A 13,263-nucleotide genomic window follows, 5' to 3' on the forward strand; every position below is an offset into this window, starting at 1 on the left:
GCGCCCATCACAGCTTCAGGAGGTGGAGGTGGCCACAGAACACCAGCGGGCAAGTCCGCGCTCGCCGCCCCAAGCACCTGTGCTGAGGATGTCCCTTTGCAACATGGGGTGAGGAGAGAAGAAAATGCCCTAACTCCCTGCCCCAGGCAGGGCCCGCCCCCGTCCCCCCTCCCATGCCATGCCTGCTGTTGGCCATTGCTGCCCCACTCCACGAACTGTGTGTCCGAGCGTGTGAGAGCCAGGCTTCTGCATTCCTGGGATTCCTGTCTGGCTGCATCTGTTAGAGCGCCGTGTTAGGCGGCACTGTACAAACTGTGTGGCCTGGTGGCCTTCCATGACAATCCTCCCCAGAGCTCCACTGGGTGCCTTTCCCACCCCTCTGACTTCCTGCCGGTGGGATCAGGGCCGGGAGAGGCAGACCCACGCGGGCACGTGGGGTCTATACCTGTTGCAATAATCCTGGGTGTACTCACACCAGTGGTGGTCTCTCTTCATTTGAAGAGAGCCGTGTTTCTGTCCTCACGGCTTCCGTCCTTAGCTGTCCACCTGTCACTCTGACACTCTATACTTGATGTCAGGAAGTACTTTGGGGTTTGGGGGATTGCCCTCTGTATTCCGACATGAAATAAAACCGTGTGAATGAATTGCAAGCGTAGATACTTGTCAGTGGTCTTTTGTACCCCGGGAGCTTCCCAGTCTGAGTGAAACCCCGGGAGGAAAGCTTTGTTCCATGCTGCGGAAGGAGAGGCCTGGGTGAGCCCTGCAGTGACGAGTGTGGGCCTCGCCCTGTGGCACCTGCACGCCCAGGGCCGGCAGCGCTTGGAGCACAAGCTGGGTGTCTCATCTGAATCGCGTGCGGAGCAGGGCCACTGAGGTCACCTGCCCTGAGATCTCGTCCCCTCCCTCCTCCACCCCCAGGTCTTCCAGGCCCATACCCAAAAGGCCCTACCACAGGGTGGCCCAGTCGGGGCTGACCCAGGCAGGGTCTCCTGCCCCACTTCCCTTCCCTGCCCCCCTGTTTCCTCAATGGCCCAGGAAGGTCAGCAGGCTGCCCGCCTGGGGTGACTCCAGCCTGTACCACCCGACGCTCCCCACGGGGACGTCAGGCCCTCCCGTCACCCTGCCCGTGCTGCCAGCGCGTGGCCAAGGCATCTCCAGGGCCCGGCCCCTCTTCCTGCTGCATGCTCCGTGGAGAGGCCCGGGCCAAGGGCCAGCCTGTCAGAGTCCCGCGCTTTTCTCAGCACCCAGTCGGCCTCTGGCCTGAGAGAGCTCAGCAGCGAGATTCTGTTAGTTCTGCAGAGGAGCTAGCTAGCAGGCCACCCACTCGTCCCGCTGGCCTCTGCCACCGGCTCTGCCCAACAGGAAATGAGAAATGACCCCAGGCGGTGGGCCTGGGGTCACGACGAGTGCTTTCCTGGCTGGCTCCCAGGAGCCCCTGAGAGGCTTTGGGTGGCCTTTCTCTTGAGGCCGTGGTCAGAAACCTGGAGCCGTCCGCCATGGGCCGTGAGGGGGGCGCCCTCCACGCTCCTTGCCTTTCGCTCGGGGCTGTGGCCTCCCGTGCCCTAAACTCCATGGTGCCCTTTCTTCCCTGGTCTGCTGGGGTCTCCCCACTCAGTGAGGGGTGCAGGCGACCAGCAGTGAAGAAGTAGGTCCGGCGCTGTGGAGGGCGGCCATCCGGTGTCACTCCTCAGCATTTCATCCTCTCCAGAAACATCCCTGTGATGGCTGGGAGTCCCCGCAGGAGCTCTTGGCAGGTGGAGTTCCCTCTGAGACGAGCCAGCCCCAGGTGATGCTGCAGGTGGCACTTGGCTCCCTGCCCCAGCCAAGCACCGCTTCCTGGCTCCCCAAATGGAAGGGACCTACTGCCCCCTTTTCAGAAGAAAAACCCACCTCCTGTTATATTATTAACTGCCCATCATCCAGGACCAAGTGTGCAGCCACGCCCCCTCCCCTCCACCTCACTGGGCTGCTCCAGCCCTGCCCCCCAGGGGACAGGCCTGAGAGTTGGTGAAGGCCCCTCCCACGGATCCCAGCAGGTTCCAGGAGCCACGGTGTCAGTTTGCAGAAAAAGTTCTCACATCCAGAACTCTCAGTAAGGCTCGCAAGGGTCTCGGCCATCTACTGGCCACTTCGGTGGGTCCTGAGGCCCAGGGCCAGACCTCAGAGGGGGCAGCCTGCTTGGAGATTACCTGGGGCTGCTGTGGCCCAAGGCCTAGGAAGGGACAGGTTCCTTGCGTGGCGGTGCGCCTGTTCCTCTTCGTGTGCATTCGCGTGAAACAAGGTGTGACGTCAGCAGGTCATGGTGATCCCACAGAGCGGGGCTGGGGGTGCTTTGCCCCCTCGGGTTCGAAAGCAGAGCCCTCCATCAGCTTCCAGCTAGCAGCCACCCAGAGGGGTCCCTCTGAGGCCATGGGGCGGCCCCCTCTCCACCAGGGTCCTACCTGCATGCCCTGCAGTTCTTAACTTAGCCATCTGGTTCCTGGTGGACAAGGAGCTGTGCCCAAGCACTGTGGGGGACTGGGCTATTTTTCTACAGGGTGGTGAGGGGTCTGTTCCCTGGCCCCAGGGATGTTGCCTCAGGGTGCAGGGTCACCATAGGGAGAAGCAGGCAGCACCGGGCCAGCTCTGTGCCCACCTGGCACCAAGTTAGGGGACCAGTGACCACGACATCCATTTGCTCTCTGGAGAGGGCCCCCTGTGGCTTGAGGAACCGTGGAGGTCTTGGGAAAGGGGCTCCCCAGAAAACAGCTTCATGCCACCCTTTTAGCCCAGCCCAGGCTGCCCGCCTCTGTCCACCCCACTTGCAGCAGCTGCCGCATGCCAGCCTCAGGTCTGTGGGCTCCCCTTCTCAGTGCCACCAGAGAGTGGGGGGCCCCTTGTGGCCCACCAGTGGCTGAGTGTCAGCACAGGCTGCTGCTTAACAAACGAGCCTGGATCTATGGTTGGGACACCTAGCATCAGCCCAGCGGCTTGGCTGCATGGGGACCCATTTTCAGGTCCGACCTGCTTACCAGAACCCCATCACCAAGCCCTGACCTTCGGCTGGGACCCGGGAGTCCAGAGGAGGGGTTCCAGAGTGACTGGTTGGTCACATGACTGTCAAGATGTCTTTGGAGTCTGAGCCTTTTGGGACAACGGTGGTGGGAGGGGAGGGAGCCTGTCCTAGACAGATGGCTCAGAGAGACACCCTTCCTCCCACCCGCTTACTGCCACCCTCCCTCTTGTCCACAATCTCCATCCAGCCTCGAGGAGAGGCCCCTCAAATGGGCAGAACCTCACAGCCCAGCTGGTGGCACTGTTCATGAGAACGTCCCTCCCAGGGATGACCTCCTGTGGGTTGGAGCAAGACGCCGGCTCCTCCGCAGTGACTGCTGGGGCCCCCAGACTGACCAGGGCCAGCGGCTTGCCCCTCCCATGCCATGTGCCTCCCCGCCCCGTCTAGAGCAACTGTTAGCCATTCCAAGATCAGATACAGATGAAGTGACAGTTGGGGGATTTCCACCTGCTGGTCCCTCCAGCCAGGTGGTGGGGTCACGGGTCAGGGCTGAAGGCCCATTTCCGGTGCTGCCACCGGTCCAGCGTTGGGAAGATGTGCAGTGTTTGTTTAAAGGCGTTCTGTCCACGAGCAATGCCCCACTGAAGCGTCGGCCAGCTTCAGGGTTAAGGCGACTTGAGACCCTGAAAGGGTGTGGCTTCACTGTACTGTTGTAACCTTAGACCTTGGAATAGAGTGTGCCAGGCCGTGTGGGACACAGTCTCCCCACAAGGGAAGAGAAGCCCGGATGAAGCCCTCAGCTTTGTCTGGCCAGGATCTGCTCCAAAGGCCCTGCCCCTGTGCCCTGCCAGGCCTGCTACATGCCTAAGGGCTGCCACTGCCCACCTCAGGGAATTGAGATCCCCTCCTGGAAGCTGACCATGAGCTCTGGGCGGGGTGCATGTCCACAGGCACAGTGACCAGTATAGGCCCGTGCACCCCACAACCCAGGCAGGGGGCCGAGGCCCGCTAGGCCTGCAGACCATCTGGATAGGAATGACGTTTGAACATACTATCTTCCAGCGCAGCCCAGCCTTCCCCTGGTGTTGCCCCTGAGAAAGCTGCCTGGCTAAGGAGGTGAGAGTAACGTCTGCTTTGTTTGCAGGGCGTCTTGTCCCCACACCAGGCCTGTTCTCCAGGTGGGACTGTAGGGTAGCAGCCCCACTGCTGACTCGGACAGATGGGTGCACCCCAGCAGCTCTCCAGGCTTGAGGACGCAGAGCGTAGGTGCTGCACGGAGGAGGCGCAGCCAACCTGGGCCCAGCACGTGGCGGCCGGCCCAAGGACGTCACTTCCGCTTTCAAACCACTCTTCTGAGGCTGCAGTAAGAAATTGAGATGTGGGCCCGTGTGGCTGCTTATTCTAAAGGACGCCAATGTCATTTTGTCACACGCGTGCACACACACATAGTGTCAAATTACCTCTTAGACCAGAAAGCCCCTCATTGCTGTCTTATTATAAATGGTACTTGGCCCTTTGGTTTTACATGGGTTTTTGACACTGTAGGTGTTTGGAAGACCCCTGGAAACTCCCTCACTGGGGGTCTTTTCTTTCATGCTGCACTCCAGCCAGCCCAGTGCTGCTGAAAATGGCTGTGAATGGGCGTGTGGCAGACCCTGGCTACCGAGGTGTGGGGCCAAGGCACCCTCCGATATGCTAGCATTGATTTTCACACCACTGCAATCAACTCTGTTGTCCATGTCAGTGGGGTGATCCAGCAAGTTGGGGTGCAGTGCCTTCAGCAGTCATATTCAGCACCTAAGAGTGATGTTTCTCATTTGGGGCGGGTGTGTGTGTGTGTGTGTATTGTCTCCATGACACCGCATGTCTATTGTGTGTTTCATCAGCTCCGACGTTTGGCATTCTTTCTTCACAGCTATGACTGGCACCCACTGTCAGTCACGATCAGATGGACGCCCCAGGGTTCAAGGGCACAACTCACTTGTAGAGGGTGAGGGCCCTCGGTCCCTTTGCGCCCTTGTTTTCCCCCAAGCTAAGCTGGCTGGCTCATGTCCCTGAAAGCCTGTGGCTTGACACAGCGTGGCCCCTGAGGTAGGCCTGGAAGTGGCTCCCCGGGATGGTTTTGTTTGGCGGAACCAGTAGCTCTGGACAAGGCCCAGGGACCTGTCGCCCCTGCCAGGTGTAGAATGTGCTGCCACCAGGAGGGAGGGCACACTTCCCATGGATGAAGTCACAGCTGGATGTGGGAAGGACATTTTCACCTGGCCAGACGTTAGGGCCCAGCTCTCCACTTGAACACGTGCAACAGGGACCTGCCAAATGGCCTTCGGCTGGAAAAGACGGCGCCCACGTTGTCATCATTGACGTCAAGAGTGCAGCAAAAGTGGGTGATACTGTTCAGGAGACGTGGCATCGGCCGCAGGAGTGGTGATGGATACAGCTGGTGCCTTCCAAATCAATGCCAGCTCAGTGACCCTATAGGACAGGGTAGGACTGCCCCGGCGAGCTTCTGAGACTGTAACTCTTTATGGTATTCAAAGCCCTATCTTTCTCCCGCACCAGCCTCCCAGGAGAGGTGACAACAGCTACAGGGTGCAGTCATCTCCCGTGCTACATCCAAGTGCCAACGGGTTCTGCCCAGTGCATGTCACCCAGCCGAGACGACCGGAGACGATGCCCAGTGGGCGATGGTTGGGATGTTGGCCAACTCCTATTAGAAATTGTTTCTAGCCTTTGAGCTCAGATAGAGAAGATAATTCACTGACAAGGTGCGTGGATCCTCAACCAACACCCAGAGCAGTCAAGAAGCCAAGTGGCATGTGGCGCTGGGTAAAGCTGTTGCCCGGGGCCTCTTTCAAGTGCAAGGGCATCCCTTGGAGGACTAAGGGGTGCCTGACCTGAGCCATGTGTTTCCCGTGACCTCCTGTGCGTGTGAGGACTGGGCAATGAAGAAGGAAGACTAGAGAGGAACAGATGCATTTTAATTAAACTGCTGGCAAGGAAAAAGTATATATATATAGAGAGAGATATATCTATACACACACACACACACAGTACAACGGACTGCCAGAAGAACAAGGAAATTTGTTTAGGAAGAAGTCCAGCCAGAATGCTCCTCAGATGTGAGATCGGGCCTGGTATAGTAGAGGGCCAAGGAAAAAGAGGATCATTCAGTGAGATGGATTGACACGGAGGCTGTCGGAATGGGCTCAACCAGCAGCGGCCGCGTGGACGATGAAGGCTCGTGGTGGCTGGTTCCGACATGCACAGGGTGGCACCTAACAACAACAGGCCAGGTGGCGACTTCTGTCGTCTCAGCAAGTGGCCTTGCCATCGCCGGCCCCATAGAAGGCAGAGCACACATAATGGGGGTCCTAGGCGAGCAACCAGGAAGTCATGGGGAGTTCTGAAAATCAGAACTTTGGAAAACTAAGTGCAGAAACCCTCTTCCTTACTGACTTGACCCCCCAGGGCCCTTACTGACTTGACCCCCCAGGGACGCCTGACTCAGCCCACACTCCCTCCGCCTCTGGCCACCAAGAGAAAGGGAGAATACGGAGGGTGACAAGCACTAGAAGGCTGCTCACAGTTCTTGAAGATGCTGGTCAAGTGTGTGACAGCCTCAAGGCCGTCCAGGGCTCTAGGGACAACCCAGGGGTCAGGTGCCAGTCAATGGAATTGCCCTGAGGAGCTGCAGTCCTGCCTGGAGGGGACCCAGACGTCTGTCCCAGACGACCCTTGGCATTTTCTCTCTGGGGCTCCACAGGCTTGCAGGCCTCCCCGTGTGTGCACAGGGGCTGGCCTGCTCCGGACACACCTACTAGCACAGGGAGGGCCAGCAGAGCCAGACCTGTGGGCCCTGTGGCAAGCGGCCGGGAGGAGAGGACAGGATGCTCGCCCAGGAGACTTGGGACACTGTGTGCCAGATACCAACATGGCACCAGAGTCTTGTTACATCCCTGAGGTCAGGAAGGCTTGGGGGCTGCCCCTCACAGGGTTGGGTGGGGAGTGGGGTGATTAAGGGCATCGTGGGAACCCAAGGGTGGTCAGCTTTGAGGGCACCGGTGTCACAGACGGAGTTTATTCTCAAGATCAAGTTTAAAGATGGACTTTACCTTCATATTAAAGGGAGCATTTCCTTAAATGCCCCACGGCTTGTTAGTCCTCATGTATACGTTCCCTGGGGAATGCCAATGTGTCCATCCTGCACCTGGTCCTTGGCCTTGTGCAGCTCACTGCCCTGCCCTGCCTGGTGGCACGGCTTCCACTCTACAGGGACCCCAGGCTCCAGCCCTCTGTCCCCGCCCCTTCCCCCTGGAGGCCACTCTGGGCTCAGGTGGGTTTCAGAGGGCACCTACCCAGCCCTGCCCACCAGCACCGACCCTCAGAGCCCATGACCTCTCATTTCCTGTTTGAACTTGCCTTCCACGGGTCCCTTGGCTCAGCCGACCCCGCACCCGGCTTCCCTCTCCTCGGTGGCCCATGCCCATCCTCATCTTCCCTACCGGGACCCCGTGGCGGCCTGTTGGTCTTCCCAAAGCCCTGCCCAGTGTGGTGGTCACCTGGGCCACGGGCCTCCATCCACCCCGTGAGGCGGGTGGGGCCACAGGTGGGCCCTGGAGATGCACAGCGTCCACCTCAGGTGCGACTTTAGGGGAGATCAGAGGCCACCTGGTCTGCCTCCCGGACAAGGGAACACGCCTTCCCGCTGAGACCACCAAGCCCCGGAGCCCGAGGGGAGGGGAAGGACAGCAGGACACCGGGGCCGGGTGAGAAAGCAGAGCACAGGACTGCCACGGTCACGCCTCCGTCTTTAATAGAACCTGGTGTCCCCACCAGCATAGCCACTCTGGGCGACAGCACCACAGGGAACCTTCTGGAAGCCTGGCTTGGAAATGGCAGCCACGCAGAACCCTGCACAAGGCGCAGCCCAGCTCATCTGTGGCCATTCCCGTGGGAGCTACAGACACGGCCTGAATACGCTGACTTGATCCATGCCAGCTGGCCACTGGGGCTGGCGGCTGCAGACAGGGCCCCGCTGCCCGACAGCAGTTGTCCTCCCGACGACAGGAGTCCATCCGCCCAACCACGTGTGCCTCCGGGAGGCAGGGCATGTGCTCAGCCCCCTCCCGCTCGCCTCTCTATCGTGGGCAGTCGGTAGGGCTTCAGACTGGGCTCCAAGTCCTTCTGGCTCTCTGTCTGTGGAGGAGAAAGGACGGGGCTCAGCCTCGGCCCAGGCGGGAACCCACACCCAGGGGCCGGAGAGCAGCTACCTTCTTGTTCACCCGGCGGCACATCAGGGGCTGCAGCGCCGGCCCCTTCCTGGGGCGCAGGGTGGTGACGCTGGCCACCTTGAGCTGGGGCAGCTCCATGAGGCATGCTGGGCCTCTTCTCTGGGGACACCAGTCCTCTGCTCGTCTCAGCAACGGTTTCTTGAAACAAAACAGAGGTCAGGGGACTATCTAGCCGCTTTCCCTTCATGAAAAGTGGGACAAGAGACAGCTCTGGGTATCACATATGCAATTAGAAAGGTCTTCACCGTGTAGCATGACCATCTAGTAAGTGGACACACACTGCCCACTGGTCGCTGCCCAGAATACGTCCCCACCCCACGCCCCCCTCCGACCGTCTCCCGGGCCTTGAACGTGTTCCTTTTTGTCTGCAGGTAATACAGGGAGGCAGCATCCCAGGGCTGAGACCCAGACTCTGGGATGTGCGGGAGGGGTCCAGCACGGCCCTATCCTGCTTATCGCCCGGCCTGGCAAAGCCCACCGGCTGCAGGCTCCTGAGCTAGGATGGCTGTTCTGTTTTTCTGAAGGTTGGACACACATCTCCTGACACAAGAAAATGATAGGGAGTTCAAGTTTCAGTATTCACCAATAAAGTTTTATTGGCACACAGCCCTCCTGTCCATTTCATGTGCGTTACCTGCAGCTGCTCCTGTGCTACTGAGAAAGTTAGGCCGGCTGTCTGGGCCTTGACAGAGAACATGTGCACACTGACCCCTGGGCTACTGGAAGTGGGGTGTGCAGGGGGAGGCCCTGACTGGATGGCTAGTGAGCTGTGACATCACCAACAGCATTTCTCTGTCATCTGCGGTGGGGGGGAGTAGTAGATTCTGGGGCTTGGGGACACTGTCAGGAGTCCATTTCTGGGGCCAAAACCAGAGGACAAAATGGACAGGAGGGAGAAGAGATGAGGTGTCCAGGTGGGGCTCCCTGAAAGCGATTGGTGGGGGGATAGGACAGAGGTTCCCAGAGGACTGACCGGGAGCGTGGTGGCGTCTCGGTCCTTGGAGGGAAGGCACTGGGGAGAGCTGGAGAGAGCGTGGTGGGGCTGAGGATCTGGATTTAGGGTAAGAATCCTCAGCTCCCATGAGCCTGACCCGACCCTCCACACGCTGGGTGGATGAAGACTGGACAGAGCTGCAAGGTGAGCACGGTGATGGTTCGGGGGTCAAACGGGTCAAATGGCATAGTGCTGACAACAGGGAAATGGGTTGCAAAATGAAACAGGATCCCTAAGCCAAAACCCTCTCTCTGGATGGGATGTAGGCACCCAGGGACCACTGCACTTGGGACCTGGGGCCAACACGGGACTCTGTGACATGCCACCAACAGCTGGGCCAGACAGGCAGGTGAGCAGGCTTGTCTGTGGTCCTAGGGGCCAAGGGTAGGGGCCTGCTAATGGCCCAGCCTCTGTGTCACTGTGCAGGGCCACACTGCAGAGACACGGAGCTTCCAAAGGGCCCCATAGGACTGAGAGGGATGAGCCAGAGCAGGGGGTGAGGGTGGGGGGATGTCCAGACTCATAGGGCCCTCCCTGTGGGCACTGGCCCACTGAACCGGGCAGCCAGCTCCAAGACATAGTACCTGCTTCCGGCCCTCCTGGGCCACACACCAGCTGTTGCTGGCAGGCCCCAGGGCTACAGAGTGTTCCGGGAAGTAAGTGGGTCTGTGGCTGCCCAGAGCCTGCTTCTCAGCTGCCCTGGGGAGAAAGGAGAAGGCTCCCTGAGACGCTCGGCCTCCCTGATGCCCATCCATACTGACCCCACCATGCTCACTGAGATCTGGCTGCCCCCTCGTCCCGTGCCCTGTGCAGGTAAGCAGGCTGTCCCTGTGGAGGCTCTGGGACTGGGCACACAGGGTCCCACACAGGGCACAGCAGGTGTGGGGTTGGCAGCCTCAGGGCTGCAAGAAGACCCTCTCCCCAACACGCTCTGCAGCCAGCCGGGTGCCAGGTGCTGGCTGTGTGCCCACTCTCCTGGCACACAGAGCTAGCTGATGGAGCACTCTTCCCTTGGGCCACTGGTCACTTTTCCCAGGGACCCTGGGTCCCCCCCCCGGGGGTGCATCTACCTCTGCTCCTGGAAGTAAGGGTGCTGCAGCGCCTGGTGGGCGGTGATCCTCTCGTCGGGGTCATAGGCCACCATTGAGCACAGGAGGGAGTGGCACTGAGCTGACAGGCGACTGGTCAGTAGAGATAGCCCTGACCCCTTTTTAAAAGGAAAATCAAAACTCATAGCTCTGGACCTGCATCAAAAGCCAATGGTACAAACAGTCACGCCACAATTTGGGGCACCTGGCAGCCACTCCCGAGTCTCCAGAGGGGCCCTGACTGAGGTGACTGTGTGTCCGGGGTGGGGGGTGGGGGGCTGCGACGCATTGCTATGAAGGTCGGAGGGCCATGCCTGCTAGAAACGACTGCCACGTGCCCAGGGGACGGTTAACAAGAGGCTGGAGCAGCCCCTCCCCTGACCTTCCCAGGGCCCAGCCCCCCAGCCCCCAGCCTGGCCTTTGGCCCCAGCCTCAGGTTCACTGTGGGTCCAACTCCAGCCCCGGGGTCTACGGTGGCCTCCTGGGGCAGCTGGCGACTGGACAGTGTCACTGTCCAGGGAGAACTTGACCCCAGGCCTCCAGACCCTGCGACCCTGGGGTGCTCAGAGGGTCCGTCTCCTGAGCAGCTGGGCACCGGGCAGGATGGGCCAGCCCCTCACACGGGGTGGACGCAGCTGCCCGCTTACTGCTTGAACTTGGTGAGCGTCTTCTGCGCAGGCGTGCCGATGACGTCATGGATCTTGGAGATCTGGTCCAGCTCGTTGTCCCCGGGAAAGAGGGGCTCCAGACTGGAGGAGGGGTGCAGGGTGAGTGGAGGTAGGGGCCTCTCCAGCCTGGAGGGCGCAGGGGGGAGGGGCCCCAGGGAGGGGGAGGGAGGGTCACAGTGGGTGGGGCTGTGGGCCTTTCTGGCCTGGAGGGGAGTGGGAGGAGGTACCGGGTGGGTGAAGGGACACAGGGAGGATCCGTCCTGGTGGCACTTTGGGCCTGCCCCCACCTGGCCTCCCACTCCTCGGCCCCCTGGGAATCCCCCCAAGCACTGCAGCAGGGCGGGGTCCCACCTGGCGATCTCATAGAGCACGCAGCCGGCACTCCAGAGGTCCATCTTATAGCTGTAGAAGCCGTCCGTGAGCAGGCACTCGGGGGCCCGGTACCAGCGCGTGGAGATGTACTCGGTGTACGGCGGCCGCGAGTAGACACTGCGGCAGGACCCGAAGTCCCCCAGCTTCAGGACATCCTGCTGCAGGGGCGGCAGAGAGCCCCAGTGGCTTCCCCAGGGTCTCCCGCTGACTAGGTACACACACACACACACACACACACACACACACACACACAGGACAGCACGCCCTCTCACACCTCTGACCACCCCCTCACTGCCATCCTCAGCTGGGAGCTCAACTCTGGGCCCGACCAGGGCCACAAGCAAGGGGCTCCGCAGAGCCCACACATCTGACTGTGGTGACAGCAGGGAGCCAGGACTGGGGAGACAGGAGGCAGAGATCCCCAGGCAAGAGGAAGCAGGAGGATCGGCCGGATAGCTGCAGGGGCCACTCAACAGCCTCCGGTCACTTTAAATCTTGAGCCAGCAGACACCGGACGGACCCCCAGGCTGATGTGAAACTCCCAAAGCCAACACATGGCTCTGCTGCCCCACCGCCTGCCTGCTTCCTTGTCCATCATACCCTGTGAAACCCAACCTGGACAGAGTGTGAGCAGGTTCAAGACTGCACCAGAGGAGTGTGCCCAGGCCCTGAGTTGGGCCGTTCAAACGACCTGGAGACACAGACTGCCCAAGGGCTCCACATCCGAAGGGGAGGCCTTCTGTCGTCTACCCCCTCCTGCCCCAAAGCGACATTTCGAAAGTTGTCCACAAACAGGCCTAACTAGGTTCTGGTTCGCCCACAGCCCATGGAGAGAGGAGGATGGTGGGGGTGGGAAAGGGGGGAGCCCTGGCTGTATGAAGGCTGGGGTGGTTCTCATGCTGCGGCTTGTTATCCTGTGCTCTGCGGTTGATGCCAGCTCATGGTGACCCTACAGGGGAGAGTAGAACTGTCTCCTGGATTACACAGTAGGCTGGTAACCACACAAGGTCAGCAGTTCAAAACCAGGAGGCAGTCCCCGGTTTTGAAAGAAGCTGTAAAAATGAGTTCGTCTTGGAAACTCACAGGGGCCGTTTCACCCGGCCCTATAGGGTCGCTGTCCGCCGGAACTGACACGATGGCAGAGAGTAGCTGCCAGCTCTTTCTTCCCTGAAGCCGCAGGTGGGTTCAAATGCCAACTTCCAGCCGGTCTGAGCACTCACCCACAAGGCCGACACAACCCCAATCTCCCTGTGCTCCAGCCGACGCCGACTCACAGTGACCCTAGAGGGCAAGATAGAACTGCCCTGTGTGTTCTTGAGACTCGAGCTCTTAAAGGGAGTGGAGAGCCCTGTCTTTCTTCCTTGGAGCGGCTGGTGGTTTCAAACTGCTGACCCTGTGGTTCCAAGCCCCAGGTGTAATCACCACACCGCCAGGGCTCCTAATTCGTCCCTCGTTCCCTCAGAGCAGCCCTGTGAAGAAGTAAAAAGCCCTGCACCACTTTCAGATGACAGCTGGTGTCGGGAGCCCCATGGGCAGTGCCAGTACTGGGCTTCCTCTCTGGTCAGGGGCCACTAGGCCTGCCGGTGGCACCATGTCTGAGTGCCAGGGACATCACTGGTGTTATTACTCCACAAGCCCGGACCTCGAAATCTCTGCCCTTCAAAAGCCACAGCCTTCCACTTCTAGTTGAAACAGAGGAGTCACCAATGTCACCCTCCCACCAGACCAACCAGGGAACAAGGTGGAAACCCAGTGAGTTAGTTAATTGTGCCAGCCTGGCCGATAATCACATGTGGGGCTAATTGAAAGGCAGAGGGATAAATGGGTGGTGAGCCTCGCCTTTCTAGTTCTC

General features: G+C 60.0%; 1 protein-coding gene across 1 annotated transcript in view; it reads right to left on the reverse strand.

Moving 5' to 3' along the window:
* Positions 1–7,806: 7,806 nt before the first annotated feature.
* The window catches only part of MOK (MOK protein kinase), a 33,322-nt gene continuing 27,865 nt past the window's right edge, over positions 7,807–13,263 (reverse strand). The window contains exons 7-12 of the mRNA XM_045288042.1: positions 11,391–11,569; positions 11,019–11,120; positions 10,354–10,527; positions 9,868–9,982; positions 8,269–8,427; positions 7,807–8,194 (exon numbers count right to left, since the gene is read on the reverse strand). Of these exons, the coding sequence (XP_045143977.1) occupies positions 8,114–8,194; positions 8,269–8,427; positions 9,868–9,982; positions 10,354–10,527; positions 11,019–11,120; positions 11,391–11,569 (810 nt within the window). The 3' untranslated portion in view covers positions 7,807–8,113. The remainder of the gene's footprint in view (positions 8,195–8,268; positions 8,428–9,867; positions 9,983–10,353; positions 10,528–11,018; positions 11,121–11,390; positions 11,570–13,263) is intronic.

The sequence above is a fragment of the Echinops telfairi genome, unplaced genomic scaffold (assembly GCF_000313985.2).
Source record: "Echinops telfairi isolate 266 unplaced genomic scaffold, ASM31398v2 ScPeMD7_18;HRSCAF=68, whole genome shotgun sequence".
NCBI lineage: Eukaryota > Metazoa > Chordata > Mammalia > Afrosoricida > Tenrecidae > Echinops > Echinops telfairi.